The following is a 14,292-nucleotide window of genomic DNA, read 5'->3' as shown; positions in this document are numbered from 1 at the left end:
ACGCTACATATTAGAGATGCTGCACATAATAAATACACCCAGCGACAAACGCATGAACTTCAAATCTGATACAATTGGTATTGCCTCTGCCTTTAGGTAGCTGATCAACAACAACAACAATAATAGATAAGAGCATCTTCCACTGTTTACCAAAGAGTTCACCTGCAGGCTGCAGCTGATATCACTTGAGCGGCGCTCACTACTCATTTAGATAACTTTCTGCTTATGTTCATTTTTTGTTTATGATAACGGCTGTGTGTTATTTACATTTTATTGTTATTTGCTTTGCACTGTTCGTAAACTTATATTTTTGTTACACTAGTCGACATATTGCATTCAAAAATGTAAGTTCTGTACTTGTGCAAATGTGTATTTTTATGATTTTAATATGTATGTTTGTTCTTTTCGTACCTAGTCTTGATGATGACTTCAGACTGAAGTCGAAATATCGACAAATTAAATAATATAATTGTATATCAAAAATTCACGTATTGTGTTTTATTAAGAATATACAAATATTTGGCCTAGAGCTCGTTTATATTTAAAAAGTTATAATTCAAAGGCCGTAGACAACAGAAACAAAACTTTTAACTTGTTTTCGGATTAACGATCCCGGATTCAGAACACGTCTTTGGATGTTATTAAGAGTGTCGCGCTGTCACAAACAATTGCTCTTATAGCTATTAATGGTTAGCTTTTCAGAATATCTAACATATTCCACTTCTGAAAATTATGAAATAGCAGTACTTATTGTTTGCGTTCAATTGCTTTTGTTTTGAGTTTTAAATCGGCTCTCCATAAACGTAAAAACTCTTCAGTAAATATTAAATGAGCAAAATATCTGTGAATTTTTGTTAACACTACACTTTTACTGTTTGCATTTATTTTCATAGTTATACATCAAATTACATAAGAGGTTATTTCAATAATAAAATACAAATTTTAAAGACTAACTGGTCATTAGGTGATTGATTATTTGTGAATGATTATTTTATAATTGTATTAAGCTATTACCTTCACTTAATTGTAAAACATTATTTGGTTGGTTCTGGGGTGGATCGCCTTCGAAATGTCTATGTGCTGCTCGGTGATGCTTCAAAGCGGTGCCTTGAATGAATCCCTCACCGCAAACATTGCACACGTACGGACGTTCGCCAGTATGCCGACGAACATGCAAATTAAGATCATTTGATTGGGTGAAGCTCTTTTCACAGTATGTGCACTGGTATGGTCTTTCGCCGGAATGTATACGCATATGTTGTTGCAATTTGTACGATCGTGAAAAGGACTTACCACAAACAGTACAATGATGTGGTTTTTCGCCCGTGTGTGTACGTCGATGACAAGCCAAATCCGAGGAACGAGGAAATGCCTTGTCACAAAACTCACACTGGAATGGCTTTTCACCTGTGTGACGGCGCATGTGAACAATTAAATTTGACGACGAGCTCACAGCACGACCACAAAATGCGCATAAAAACGATTTTTCCTTGGGTGATTTCTTGCCAGTAATCGATGTTTTGGTTTCATTAACATATGTGCTACAGCTCGGGTTATCAGCGTTATAGGTATGTGATTTTTTCATATGTGCTACCAGCCGATCTTTACGATTATAACGACGTTCGCATTGATCGCATTGGAATACTTGAGGTGGCACAAAGATACTCTGCCCTGAGGTATCATTTTTTGCTACCGTAGTTGTCTCTGCTATTCCTTCAAGCGGCGGTGCCTCCTCAGGTATTGGCGGATGCACCAATTTAATGTGGACTTCTAGGTTCTCGGGCCACATAAATTTGTATGAACATTGTGTACATTGATACTGTTTTTCGATATTGCCGCACAGTGTGCGAATGTGATGTTCCAAAATATCCTGAAAGTTAAAAATGAAATATGTCACTTAGTGGAATGCTTGTATTATTATTATTATTAATGTATTTATTTATAAACATAAATGAAATAAAAATTTACGCCAGACGGTATTACACAACAATATAATTGTTTAACATATTTGATTAAAGAACAGAAAAAAAGAGAATGACAAACTATGAATATACAAATATGGAAATTTCCTTGAATAGTAACAATGAAATTTATAAACTTCTTTTAATTTTTTAATTTTAGCAGAGAAGATCGATAAAGTCCCACTGAAAAAGTCGACGTCGCCTCCATTGCAATTAACAGTGTTTGCTATTCTATTCCTTGTCCTTAGATCTGGCTTGTTGCAAATCAGACCAAATTGCTCTAATATTTCAGGACAGTCGATGTGTCCATTGATCACTTTATAGAAAAATATTGAGTCTGCAGCTTGCCTGCGGTTTTCTAACTTCGCTATATTATACTGTTTATAAACTTCTTCAATGCATAGGTTAAGGCGTTTTCTTTGTAAAATGTATGCGATGTGCTTGCAGAGTTTCTACTGTATTTTTTCCACTTTGTTAGCTAGCACATTGGTGTTCGGCGATCAGATTGTTGAGCAATACTCCAATGTTGGTCTAACCAATTCTGTGTAAATTCTCGTTATTGTTCTGGCGTCGCAGAAGTCGTTACTAGATCTAAAGATGAAGCCAAGTGTTCGGTATGCTTGCGATGAGATTTTGTCCACATTATCGGTAAAATTTAATTTGTCATCAATGGTGATACCTAGGTCGTTTATTGATGTAACTGATGCCAGTATTTCAACCTGCAGATAGTACTGAACAGGTTGCAGAGAACATGATCGTGAAAGACATTGCGGCACATTTCTTAATATTTAAATTGAGTTTATTCTCCACGCACCAGCAATGCAGCTTATCGACATCGTTTTGCAGAATAGAGACATCGTTGCTGCTCTTGATTGATCTGTATAGTTTTAAGTCGTCTGCATAGAATAGATATTCTGACATGATTGTCACCAATAACATTAATAAAGATGTTGAAAAGGATCGGGCCAAGATGAGAACCCTGTGGAACGCCAGAAGCTACTTCATATTCTTGGGATACATGACCGTTGACACGCACCTTTAGAAACCTTTCCGATAGATAAGTTCGTATCCAGTCCAAGGTTTTGTCTTTTACACCATAGTGGTTCAGTTTCTTAATTAGAATTACGTGATCCACCATGTCGAACGCTTTACTAAAGTCTGTATAAATTGCATGTACATCAAATCCTGGGTTCATAGTATTTCAAATGTGGTTTGTGTATAGAAAAAGATTCGTTGTAGTTGATCTACCACCGAAGAAACCGTGTTGTCGAGTTGAAATTATATTTTTGAAGCTAAAAGTTAATTGCGGGAGAACAATTTTCTCGAATATTTTTGCGATCGACGATTGTATACAGATTGGTCTGTAGTGAATTACATCTGACTTCGAACCTGATTTGTGTATTGGGGTAGTGTACGACGATTTCCAAGCTGAGGGAAAAAACATACCTGTCTGAAACGAGTTATCGAAGATAGCAGTTATTGGTTCTACGAGTCCAACAGCACAGTTTCTAAGAAATAAGTTAGGTAATCCATCAGGCCCGGCACCCTTTTTTATATCTAGCTTTATTAGCTCCTCGAAAACATCATCGAAACGGGTATAAAATATTTTTATATTTACGTCGTTACTTCCAAGTGTTATGTCATTGGCAACTGTACCGTTTTTGGGACGAATAGGTACGTTGTTGTCGTAAATGCTTTAAAAAATAAGGTAAAAATTTTGCTAACTTCGTTACCGCCGTTCGCGGACATATCACCCCAAGTTACTGAATAAGGAATCTCTACGTTATTAGATCGCTTTTGCTTTACGACTTTCCAAAATTGCTTTGCTTGACTTACGCAAATAATGTCACGGTTGCAACATGCAGATAACGTCAAGAATTTTTTTAATTTGGTTCGCAGACCTCTTGTGTTTTGATAATATAGTGATACATTAATTATTTCTCTGCTTTTCTTCTGCTGAGTGAAAAACGAGCTTATCAACTATTTTTAGGATTACCATTTATGTATTTAATTGTCTTCTTGGTGTCACCATTCCTTGTGAGAGCTTCCATTTATTTTAAACATATTTGTAATTTTCTATATTGCCAACACATGGCGTATAACATATAGGGTTAAATGCTACTCATACTTACATTTGAAACCGTTCTAAATACGCATTTATCACACTTAAGTGTAATAAGCTCGTGTCTATGTATTGATAACTGATGTTGGCCCATTTCATAACGTCTTTTGCAAACTAGCCCACATATTTGACATTTATATGACTTAGTCGGTGCATCCTCGTTTTCCTCCCCCTCTGTCTCTGAATCATTAATATCCAATTCAAATCCTAATTCATTCATAATAGAATAGTTTTGTTGTGAAGTATAGTTGTGATGGGTTCGAAGAATCGCTGATGTCTCTTGACGCAGGTGAGCGCGTAAAGCAGATATAGTTTTGAATTCCATATTACATACGCGGCAAAGAATTTCCTTCTTCCCATTGGGTCCTTTAAAAGCAGCGATGTGAGCAGCGGCTGCACTCAGCTCGTGTGATGTTATACCATGACGTTTAATATGCAAATATAAATTGCTACGGCGATAAAATTTCCGTTGACAGAAGAGGCATGGAAAAACAGTAGTATCGGTGCGATGTATAACCTGGTGACGAGTTAGATCTTTCTGCATTTGAAAACTTCGCGAACATTCATCACAATCATAGGTGCTGAGTGAGAAAATCTGAAATATACAATATGATGAGATTGGGGGAAACTTCCTAGCTATACCCTTGTAGATCTATATTACCTTTTGCACATCTTCACTATCTGGATGCATTGTTCGTAAATGCATTTTAAGATTTTCCTTCCACATAAAACGTTGTGGGCACTTGCGACACACATAACGTTTCAATAGATTTTTACATTGATGGCGATAATGCGACTGCAACAGCTTGTCGCATAGGAAATGTGCTTGGCAATGCTGACATACATATGGCGCATCATCCCAACTATGATCGCTTGCTTGATGTGCAAAAAGCTTATACTTTCGGGTAAAAGCAACGCTACATAGATCACAATTGTATGTTGAACGTCTGGGATGTTGAATGCTATAGCTCACTGCATGATCTAAAGTTTCATTTGGCTCTGAATCTGAGTCTGTATCATCAGTATCAGAACCACTTATGCTTAATTCATGGCCAAGTTCATTTGTTATAGAGTAGAAACGATCTAGTTGCCCAGCAGTTAAATCGGCTTTCATTCTTGCAATCAATAACTCGCTAGGCATAGGTGCCTCATCGGGATAGAAATGTAGAGAAGTCTTTGAAACTGCAACATTTTGAGACAACGAAACGTCACTACGATGCTCCATTAAGTGCTCACGAAGATCGGCAATTTTGGTATGTGTGGAAAGGCAAATCTTGCATTGTACACATTTGAGACCATTGGGTTTACAAAGATGCGGCTCAACAGCTGCGAAGAAATAAAAATTAGACTGTCAGAGCGTATTTTAGATAAGGGTTGGTACACAGCAAATAAAATAAACGAGATATCTCTAGGGCTCAGAAACGGATATAAGGGGGGATAGACAACACTGAAGAATACTCTTAGAGCAAATGCAAGCAAACATATTGACCTTACAAATAACATTCACGTTGTTGCTGAAAAATACTTCACACATGTGCCTCGAAATGCTGCCAGTAGTTCTCATTGGCTGGATATGTTTCCAGAACATTCTGCTACTAACCCAACTAACGCGTAAGTTTCTATCGATTTGCACATCACACAGCAGATATAACGCTGCGGGGAAACGAACTTTAACTTTCCTTTCTTACGAACATATTCTAGGTGTAACAGATGGACATAAACTTAGTCAGGCATAACTGTCTTTGAGCGGGAGTGATCATTATCCTATACAGGCACTCTAGCTAAGTTACAATATAAAAGTACAGTAATGCAAATAATACTTTATAAACTAGGAGCGATTTATCTCCGAAGAGATTAACGTCCAAGCTTCTTTTCAATTTGCGATTTCTTTATAAACTTTACTTTATAAACTAGGAGCAATTTATCTCCGAAGAGATTAACGTCCAAGCTTCTTTTCAATTTGCGATTTCCTTCTTCAAATTTTCCTGCATATTGGTAGGAGCCATAGCTTTTATGAAGACTCCGAACGGCAAATATAATTTTGGTGGAAAAGTCCTAAAGACGGAAATGTTATTGTTGATGTAGCTGTGCTTCGCCCTATCCAATAGGTGCGACCGATCACAAATTGTCATCAATATCCTCTAACGGGAGTCCAAGGAAACTTGCTGTTTCAACAGGGGTGGACCATAATGTGAAGGGTGTTAGAGGCGTTGGCTCCACATTACAAGTAAAGAGACGGTTGGTGTCATGTGGGGACACATTGCAAGCAGGGCATACATTTTGTATGTCGGGGTTGATTCTGGATAGGTAAGAGTTTAGCCTGTTACAGTATCCAGATCGAAGTTGAGCTGGAGTGACTCGCGTTTCCCTGGGGAGTATGCGTTCCTCTTCCGCAAGTTTTGGATAATTTTCGTTAAGTACTGGATTCACCGGGCAATTCCCGGCATAAAGGTCCGACGCCTGTTTATGGAGTTCACCAAGGACCTGCTTGTGTTTTTTCGCTTCATACGGCTGGCTTCTCAGGTGTCGTATTTCCTCAAAATGCTTACGGAGATGACTCCCTTAGCCCCTGGGCGGTGTTGCCTCATCAATCAGATGTCTGTTGGGATGCCCAGATTTCTGGGTATTCAACAGGAACTGTTTGGTTAGCATCTCATTTTTCTCCCTGATGGGGAGTATTCTCGCCTCATTATGTAGATGGTGTTCTGGCGACATAAGAAGACAGCCCGTGGCGGTTCTGAGAGCAGCATTTTGGCAGGCCTATAGCTTCTTCCAGTGTGTAGTTCTTAGGCTTGGTGACCATATAGGGGACGCGTAGCATGCAATCGGCTGGCCAATTGCTTTGTAAGTGGTAATGAGCGTTTCTTTGTCTTTTCCCCAAGTTCTGCCAGCAAGAGATTTGTGGATTTTATTACGGTTCTGGATTTTCGGTACAATTGCGGCTGCATGCTCACCAAAATGTAGATCCTGATCAAACGTCACACACAAGATTTTGGAGTGTGGGACAGTCGGCAGCGTAGTAAGTGTAACCATGGGAGTTTCAGTGCGATTAGTAAGCGCACTACTCCCATAACACTACGTCAGCCAAGCGCCAAAAACAAAGTGTATTTTCCCTGTGATTGTTTAACAATTTGATAGTTTAACTAAATGGTTAACCTTACGCCTTCCGATTGAATTGAAAATACTTAACTAATAATGACTCACCATTCACTTTGCGATTAAGTTCGCGTTTAGTAGCTGCCGCAGTTGTAGTAGCCGCAGCCGTATTTCCAGATGCGCCATGTGTTTTCAAGTGAGTTTGCAAATGATCTTTTCGATAGAATTTACGATCACAATATGGACATTCGAACTTCTCATCATCGGGCATATGTATACGTTTATGACGCGTTAAATCCTTTGGCCAAACAAATACTTTATGACATTCATCACACTGCAATTTATTAGCAAGTTGACGGCTTATTTGTTGTTCTGGATCGATATGCTGACGTTGCATATGCTGCTGCAGATTTTCTTCCCAAACAAAACGCGCTGAACAACGTTTACAATCATATCGTTTATATATATTACCACATTCACGCTTATAATGCTGTTCCAGTAAACCTAAGCAAACATATTGTTTGTCGCAACGTCCACAAGCGTGTGGTAGCGTTTCCGAGCTATCGGCATGCGCACTATGTTGATGTTGTAATATACGTGATCTTCTGAAAAATGCTTCACCACACAAATCGCAGCTATACACATTTATTGTAGGTTGTACGCTTGATGAAGGGTTATTAGTTTCCAATTCCACATCTGTTTCAGAATCATACAAATCCATTTCGTTACCACTCTCGTCCACGGCACAGTAATATGGTGTTAAATTCTGTCCAGCAAAATCGATTACAATACTTTGTTCCACTTCGGCTTCTTTCCCTTTGCAGCCTTGTGGCCAATGTGCTTTAAAATACAATCCCTCGGAGTATCTGATACCAGTCCAACCATCTGCATGATTTTGCAAGTGTATACGTAGTTTTGCAAGTGTTTTAGGTGTTTCGCCACACAAGCAACACAGAATGCGTCGTTTAAATTGATCGTGCGCTTGCCGCATATGCTGCCGCAGATTTTCAGCTTTTAAAAATGGTTGACTACATATATTGCAAATATGGGAACGACTACTCAAGTTATGAATTTCCTGATGACGTTTCAAATCTGTAGCATAACGGAAAGTTTTATCACAAAAATTGCATTGTAACAAGTTTTGTTTGCCTTTTTCTGTTTTTTTGGGTGCATATAAATTAAGACGATTCGAACATTTGTGACCTTGAAGGTTCTGTAGCCATACGAATTTTCCTGGACATTTTAGACACTGATATTTTCTATCACGATTACGGCACTGCGTACGCGAATGAAACTCATACATTGGTGAGCTAACAAATTGTAATTTACAAACATTACACTTATGCGGTAATTTTTGTTGTGCGTGTTCCGCTTTTATATGTTGTATTAGTTGATGCTTGCGTGCCACTTTCGCCTGACATAGCTCACATTCATATTTCTTGTCTGCATCCTCAGTATTGGGTTCTGTATCAGAATCACTAAGAGCCATTTCATAACCATATGCGTTAATAATAGCATAATATTTTCCATAACGTTGCTCTTTAATGTCTTTGCATATTTGCAATTTAATGTGGTCCAGCCCACCATTTGCATTGGGGAATAATTCTTTAACGACATCACTATCCGCTTCTATATTTATTGTATGTGGTTCGATGTGTGTTTGCAAGTGCGTACGTAGTGTTGCTAAGTTTGGTATGTGTTCTGTGCATAGTTTACATTCGAGCGAACGGAATCGCAACTCTGAATATAAATGTTCTGCAAAACTTAATTCGGCTTTTTTTTCTGGTCTGGGACGACGTGCAACACCAGCCTCTTGTCTCTCATGGACCTTCAAGTGATTGGAAAACTTGTCTTTTCGCTGAAAACGATGACCACATTTGCTACACTCGTATGGATAAATCCCATAATGGCTTTTTAAATGACGTTCAACATCTTTCTTCCATGCAAAGTCCTTATTACACCTATTGCAGTGATACCGTTCATCGTCATTATTAAAGGTGAATTCAGGCTTCTTTGTAGAAGTTGCTTTACCACGACGTCGTTTGGGTTCTCTAGTAAAATTAAAAAATATATATATTATATAATAGCAGTATAAGAAATGATAATTTGGCAGTTGCATATTACATCTCTTCATATTCTTCTTCGCTTTGTTCGTCGCTGGTATCATTCGCATCCAATTCTACTTGTAATTTTGATCCTAAATCCATCATTTCATCTTCTGTAAAAAGTAAAGGATAGTAAGAGGTCTATTAGTGGAACTAAACATAATCGCGCACCCATAAAAAATAAAACAAAGTAGTCCATGAATAGGACGATGAATTTCTTATAAAAACTTAACTCATGAAACAAGTTTCAACTTGTACCGCAATTACTTACTTAATTAACTCTTACTCGCTTAAACGGTTTAAGCGGTCTATAAAGTGCAACCCGTCTTTAAATCGCTGAGCGAACTGGCGTTAATTGGTAACAACAAGGGAATTTAAATCGCATTCCACCTGGACCATAGAGCAGAGTGGCGGCCGCCTTCTTCACAAGCATCATCTTTCAAAGGAATAACATGGCCTAACCAGCGTTAGGTTAGGTTAGGTGGTAGCTGCCCTGATAAGGATAGCTCACTTGGACAACACGAAGGTCCGTTGTGATACCACATAAACCAAAAATAACGGTGACTTAGATCTAGCTACTTATAGAATCGTTGGGTAGCAACGATAAAGCTCCGAATGATACCGATCTCAACTTTGGATAAATCCTCGGGAGATCCAAGTGAGTCGCGACCGCAGTACTTTCGCCTAGTTCTGGCAAAAGCTGGGCAATCAAGCATAAAGTGATTTGGTGATTTCACCTCATCATCCTCCATACAGCTGCAGCAGGATGGAGTTTCCAGTATATTGAGACCATAGATGTTAAATTCCAATTAGAATTAGCAATTGATGCAATTGGTTTATATTCTCTAATTCATTAAACAATTAGAAATAGTTCAACTAATTCACATTAGATAATTGAAATTTTTATTCTAATGGTAATTCTAATTGCAATTAGTTGCCATTAGCAAAAAAAATTGGGTTACATTTACAATTATAAATCTAATTGACTTCTGCTAATGCAATTAGATATTCAATTAGCTCGAATTAAAATCAATTATTTATATTTATTTACATCATTATTCATTCACTTCAATTATTCTTTGAAAAAAATTTATTTTTATCAAAATAATTTATTCCAATTCGAGCTAATTGAATATCTAATTGCATTAGCAGAAGTCAATTAGATTTCTAATTGTAAAGGTAAACCAATTTTTTTTGCTAATGGCAACTAATTGCAATTAGATTTAACATTGGAATAAAAATTTCAATTATCTAATGGGAATTAGTTGAACTAATTCTAATTATTTAATGAATTAGAGAATTTCGCAAACGAAGGTTAATTAGCAATAATTAGCATTATCTAATCATTACTTAACATCTATGATTGAGACGTACCGCATGGATACCCATGGGACAGTGCCCTGTCAAAACCCCAATGACCATTGATAGGTGAGCCTTAGTGAACCCAACTATTTCAGCAGACCTCCTGCCGTCCACTTTTGGCCAGAAAGATCTTGCTACCCTGCAAGACGTGGTGTCCGCCCAACGTTTGCTGAGCTGACTCGAGGCCCAGCTACGGAGGAGCAATCCACAGGTGGCCAGCGGAATCCCGAAATCCCTACAGCCATCTTCATCCGGTTCAGTTGTACCGATGCGGGCTAAGAAATCCGCTTGACAGTTACCCGCGATATCACTATGGCCCGGGACCCAGATAATCTTAATTGTAAAATAATTCGATGCAATCGCAAGCGAGGTCAGGCGCTCCCACACCACCCTCGATCGCACAGTAGTTGGGCTCAAGGCCTTGATAGCCGCTTGGCTATAAGAGTAGATGTTAAACTCCCTAACCGTAGTAGTACTGGATAACATTTCATCCACCGCATCGTTAATCGCAGCAACTTCCGCGTAGAATACACTGCAGTGATCAGCCAACTTAAACTTGCGGCTTACATTTAGCTCTTGACAAATCTTCGACCCATCCGTGAACAAGTTATGCGGTCCCATGCCCCACTCCGCTCTCGTATAGGGAGCGTATCCACTCTGTTTTCATTCGTTGGACTATATTTATGTCTGCATCAATCTCATACACCTTATCATTAAATCTTCTTCTGTACTCACCGATGCCAAGCGTCAATGTAGTCGGCGTACGCCAGCAATTGCACGGTCTTATAAAATATTGTTCCAGATCGGTTAAGGTCTCCAGATTTGCGAGCATCGAGTTGGAGAAATCACATGATGAGGGGTCACTCTGCCCGAAACCTCGTATAGTTTCGAACGGCTCGGAGAAGTCCTTCTTAATTCTGACTGATCAAATGTGGTAGGCAGCTCCTTTTCGCTGATTGAGCTTTCGTTGAGCTTTAATTAGTATCAAAATAATACATAATACAATCCATATTCGTCGGAATGAATGTCCGAGTGTGACGGAAGTGGGCAGTTCTTTCCCGGATATAAATATGGTCCACCTTGCGGCACTGGGCCGACTACTGCGGGAATATTCTTCTGACCCCTTGAACCTTCGGGACTGTGAGACTCTGAAGGTCAAACATGTCTTTTTCGACAACTAACCCCGGGGGTATACTCCTACTTTTGGCATGCTACTTCCAATTTTTCATTGCCATTACAAAAATTGAGCGTATAACATAATCCAGACTTGCAAAATACCGATGTAAACAATCCCGACTCGACCAAATCCACACCATTCATTATACCGACTCGACCAAATCCCGACAACATGTAAGTTGCGAAATCACTTATGATATCATAAAAAAAAAGTACACATCCTCGGTACTGTTCTATTATTTTAGGCATCTTTGCAAACCAACACATACCTGATCCACCACCAGCTACGCGCTTTCTAAGTTTACGAGCTTCGGGCGCGCTTAACCCTTACCCTTAGCCGATCCAACACCGGCTACGCAATCCACAGTATTTCTGCGCAGAACACCTTTCTGCGTCGGTGACTTTCGCCGCTAACCCTTAGCCGATCTAACACTGTTTCTGCGGATAAAACCTTTCTGCGTACGCGTAATGTTAGCACAACAACAAAATTTTCGTAAATATGTCTGGATTGTGCATTGTCGGGATTTTGTTATGTTTGAATTGTCTTATCGGTATTTCTGAAAATTGTCGAGATTTTGTATAGTCGGGATTATGGGGTGCACGCTCTTTAATTAACGGTGACATCAATTGAATGAGAAATCATGTTGTTTTTATTATTGCTGAAAAAGAACCTGGTTTTTTTTTTTTTTTTTTGATTGCGTGGAGGGGGGCCTTCCTATCTTTGAAAATCGCAGTTCCAGGTTATTGTCCAATGTATGTTACGATTAATTTCGTTTCGCCCCAACGGGTAGATATGCCTGTCGTAAGAGGCGACTAAAATACCATACTCAGGTTGCCAGGGCAACATATAGCTTCTCCAAACCCAATTGTCAACCTCATCTATCCGTGGCGAATTCTGTTTCACTAGCATGAATCCCGCTCGTTAGGGTAAGTTTCGCGTATATTTAAGAAATATATTCATACTGCCGAATGTATCTAAAACATTGCTCTCGTAAAATTGATGCTGGCACTTAGAATAGTATTAGCTATAAATTCCCACGTAATCACTTTCATTTTTCGAGTTTATTCATTACTAAACATCAAGGTAGCTTAATGCATAATTTGATACTGGAACTTACTCCCATAGCATGACCATATTTATCTAAGTGTTCAACAATTCCTTGCATCACTATTATATATGAATAACACTCACCTGAAATTTGTTGATCTTTCTCTTGTCCTCCCCTAGCATGCACCTCCATGTGATCATCGTATTTATCTTTGCTTTGGAAAAGATGGCCACATTTCTCGCATTCATATGGATAAATGCCAGTATGTATTCTGTAATGACGTTCTGCATCTTTTTTCCATGCAAAAGTTTTGTCGCATTTTTTACAATGGTATCGTCCAGCATCGTCACAATATGCAAACTCTAATGTTTTCGCTTGTGATCTACCGCGTCTACGCTTTGTCGGTGGAGAAGCATTGGAAGCTCCCTCACTATAATAGCAAAATTAATACGCAAGTGTTGGTGTTAGTCAATTAAATAAAACAGAATACTATACTGAACCTCTTATCTGTATCCTGGTCACTAGTATTGTCTGGTATATCCGTATTTTCTTCGTGCTTCTCTGCTGTAGTAATAGGATCCGCTGCCATGCAATCATCTGGATAATGCTACAACGTTTAATAAACAATTCATAAAATAAAAAAGTGTTGTAGTATCACCTCCGCTTGTACTTTTGACAATCCTTTGCTTTTGCTCCAGGTCTAAACTCTCCTCCTTTACTGATTGTGCATCTGCATCTTCATTTTCTTCTACAACATCTGCGCTTTTTTTATAGTCATCGAATTCCCCTTGTTTAGCTTCGTCGTCGATATTAAGGTTTTCTTTTTTGATGTCCGCTTGAAGCATGGGTATATCGATGGGAGCCTCCAATAAGCAATCATTGCTTTTATTTGGCAAATCTTTAGCAGAGCTACAACCTGCTTTTCCAATATACAAGCTAGCAAATAGTTTTCTATTAGCTACTTGCGCTTGTAGTATAAATGAATAGGTATTTTTCAACTTGCGTGAGCAACTTCCACAAATTTGTTGTGGTAAGCGTTTAGCGTCCTCTGTCTTGTTCTAGTTAAAGAAAGAGCCGTATTAAAATGTAATTCAAAACTGTTAAATGTTTTTGTTTATACATTGATTTTTGCAATGTCCCATAGAAAATCGGCAAGTGTCTTTTTAGGGCAGCGCTCCTCATCCAAATATTCTGTGAGTGCATAGTACTGACATTTTTTTTTCTCACGACACGTACGACACTGGTATGATACCATTATTTTAAATTTTCATAAAATATGAAATAAGCAAGGGTTACAAGATTACTTCTACCATTTACTAATCATAAGATGAATAGATAGTAGATTTTCACGAAAGAAAAAAGTTCTACGTATACAGTAAATTCGTCTATTCGTGCACTTTAAATAAGACATGAACTAAGTT

At 38.5% G+C, this 14,292-nt stretch overlaps 1 protein-coding gene across 1 annotated transcript; it reads right to left on the bottom strand.

The window, feature by feature from the left end:
• Positions 1-836: 836 nt before the first annotated feature.
• LOC137253884 (zinc finger protein Xfin-like) lies at positions 837-14,292 on the bottom strand. The gene is made up of 9 exons (XM_067791476.1): positions 13,992-14,292; positions 13,530-13,929; positions 13,372-13,468; positions 13,015-13,301; positions 9,304-9,397; positions 7,288-9,230; positions 4,745-5,409; positions 4,094-4,678; positions 837-1,870 (listed from the first exon to the last, which is right to left on the bottom strand). The coding sequence occupies exons 1-9, from the start codon at positions 14,124-14,126 to the stop codon at positions 992-994; spliced, it is 5,085 nt and encodes a 1,694-aa protein (XP_067647577.1). The 5' UTR covers positions 14,127-14,292; the 3' UTR covers positions 837-991.

Source organism: Eurosta solidaginis, chromosome 1 (assembly GCF_040869045.1).
Source record: "Eurosta solidaginis isolate ZX-2024a chromosome 1, ASM4086904v1, whole genome shotgun sequence".
NCBI lineage: Eukaryota > Metazoa > Arthropoda > Insecta > Diptera > Tephritidae > Eurosta > Eurosta solidaginis.
This window is presented reverse-complemented; position numbering and strand designations above follow the sequence as displayed.

Coding starts and splice junctions, on each gene's coding strand:
- LOC137253884 (XM_067791476.1), bottom strand. CDS start 14,126: ATGGTATCATACCAGTGTCGTACGTGTCGTGAGAAAAAAAAATGTCAG. Junction 13,302..13,371: donor GACCAGGATACAGATAAGAG/GTTCAGTATAGT, acceptor TTGCTATTATAG/TGAGGGAGCTTCCAATGCTT. Junction 5,410..7,287: donor ACTTAATCGCAAAGTGAATG/GTGAGTCATTAT, acceptor ATTTCTTCGCAG/CTGTTGAGCCGCATCTTTGT.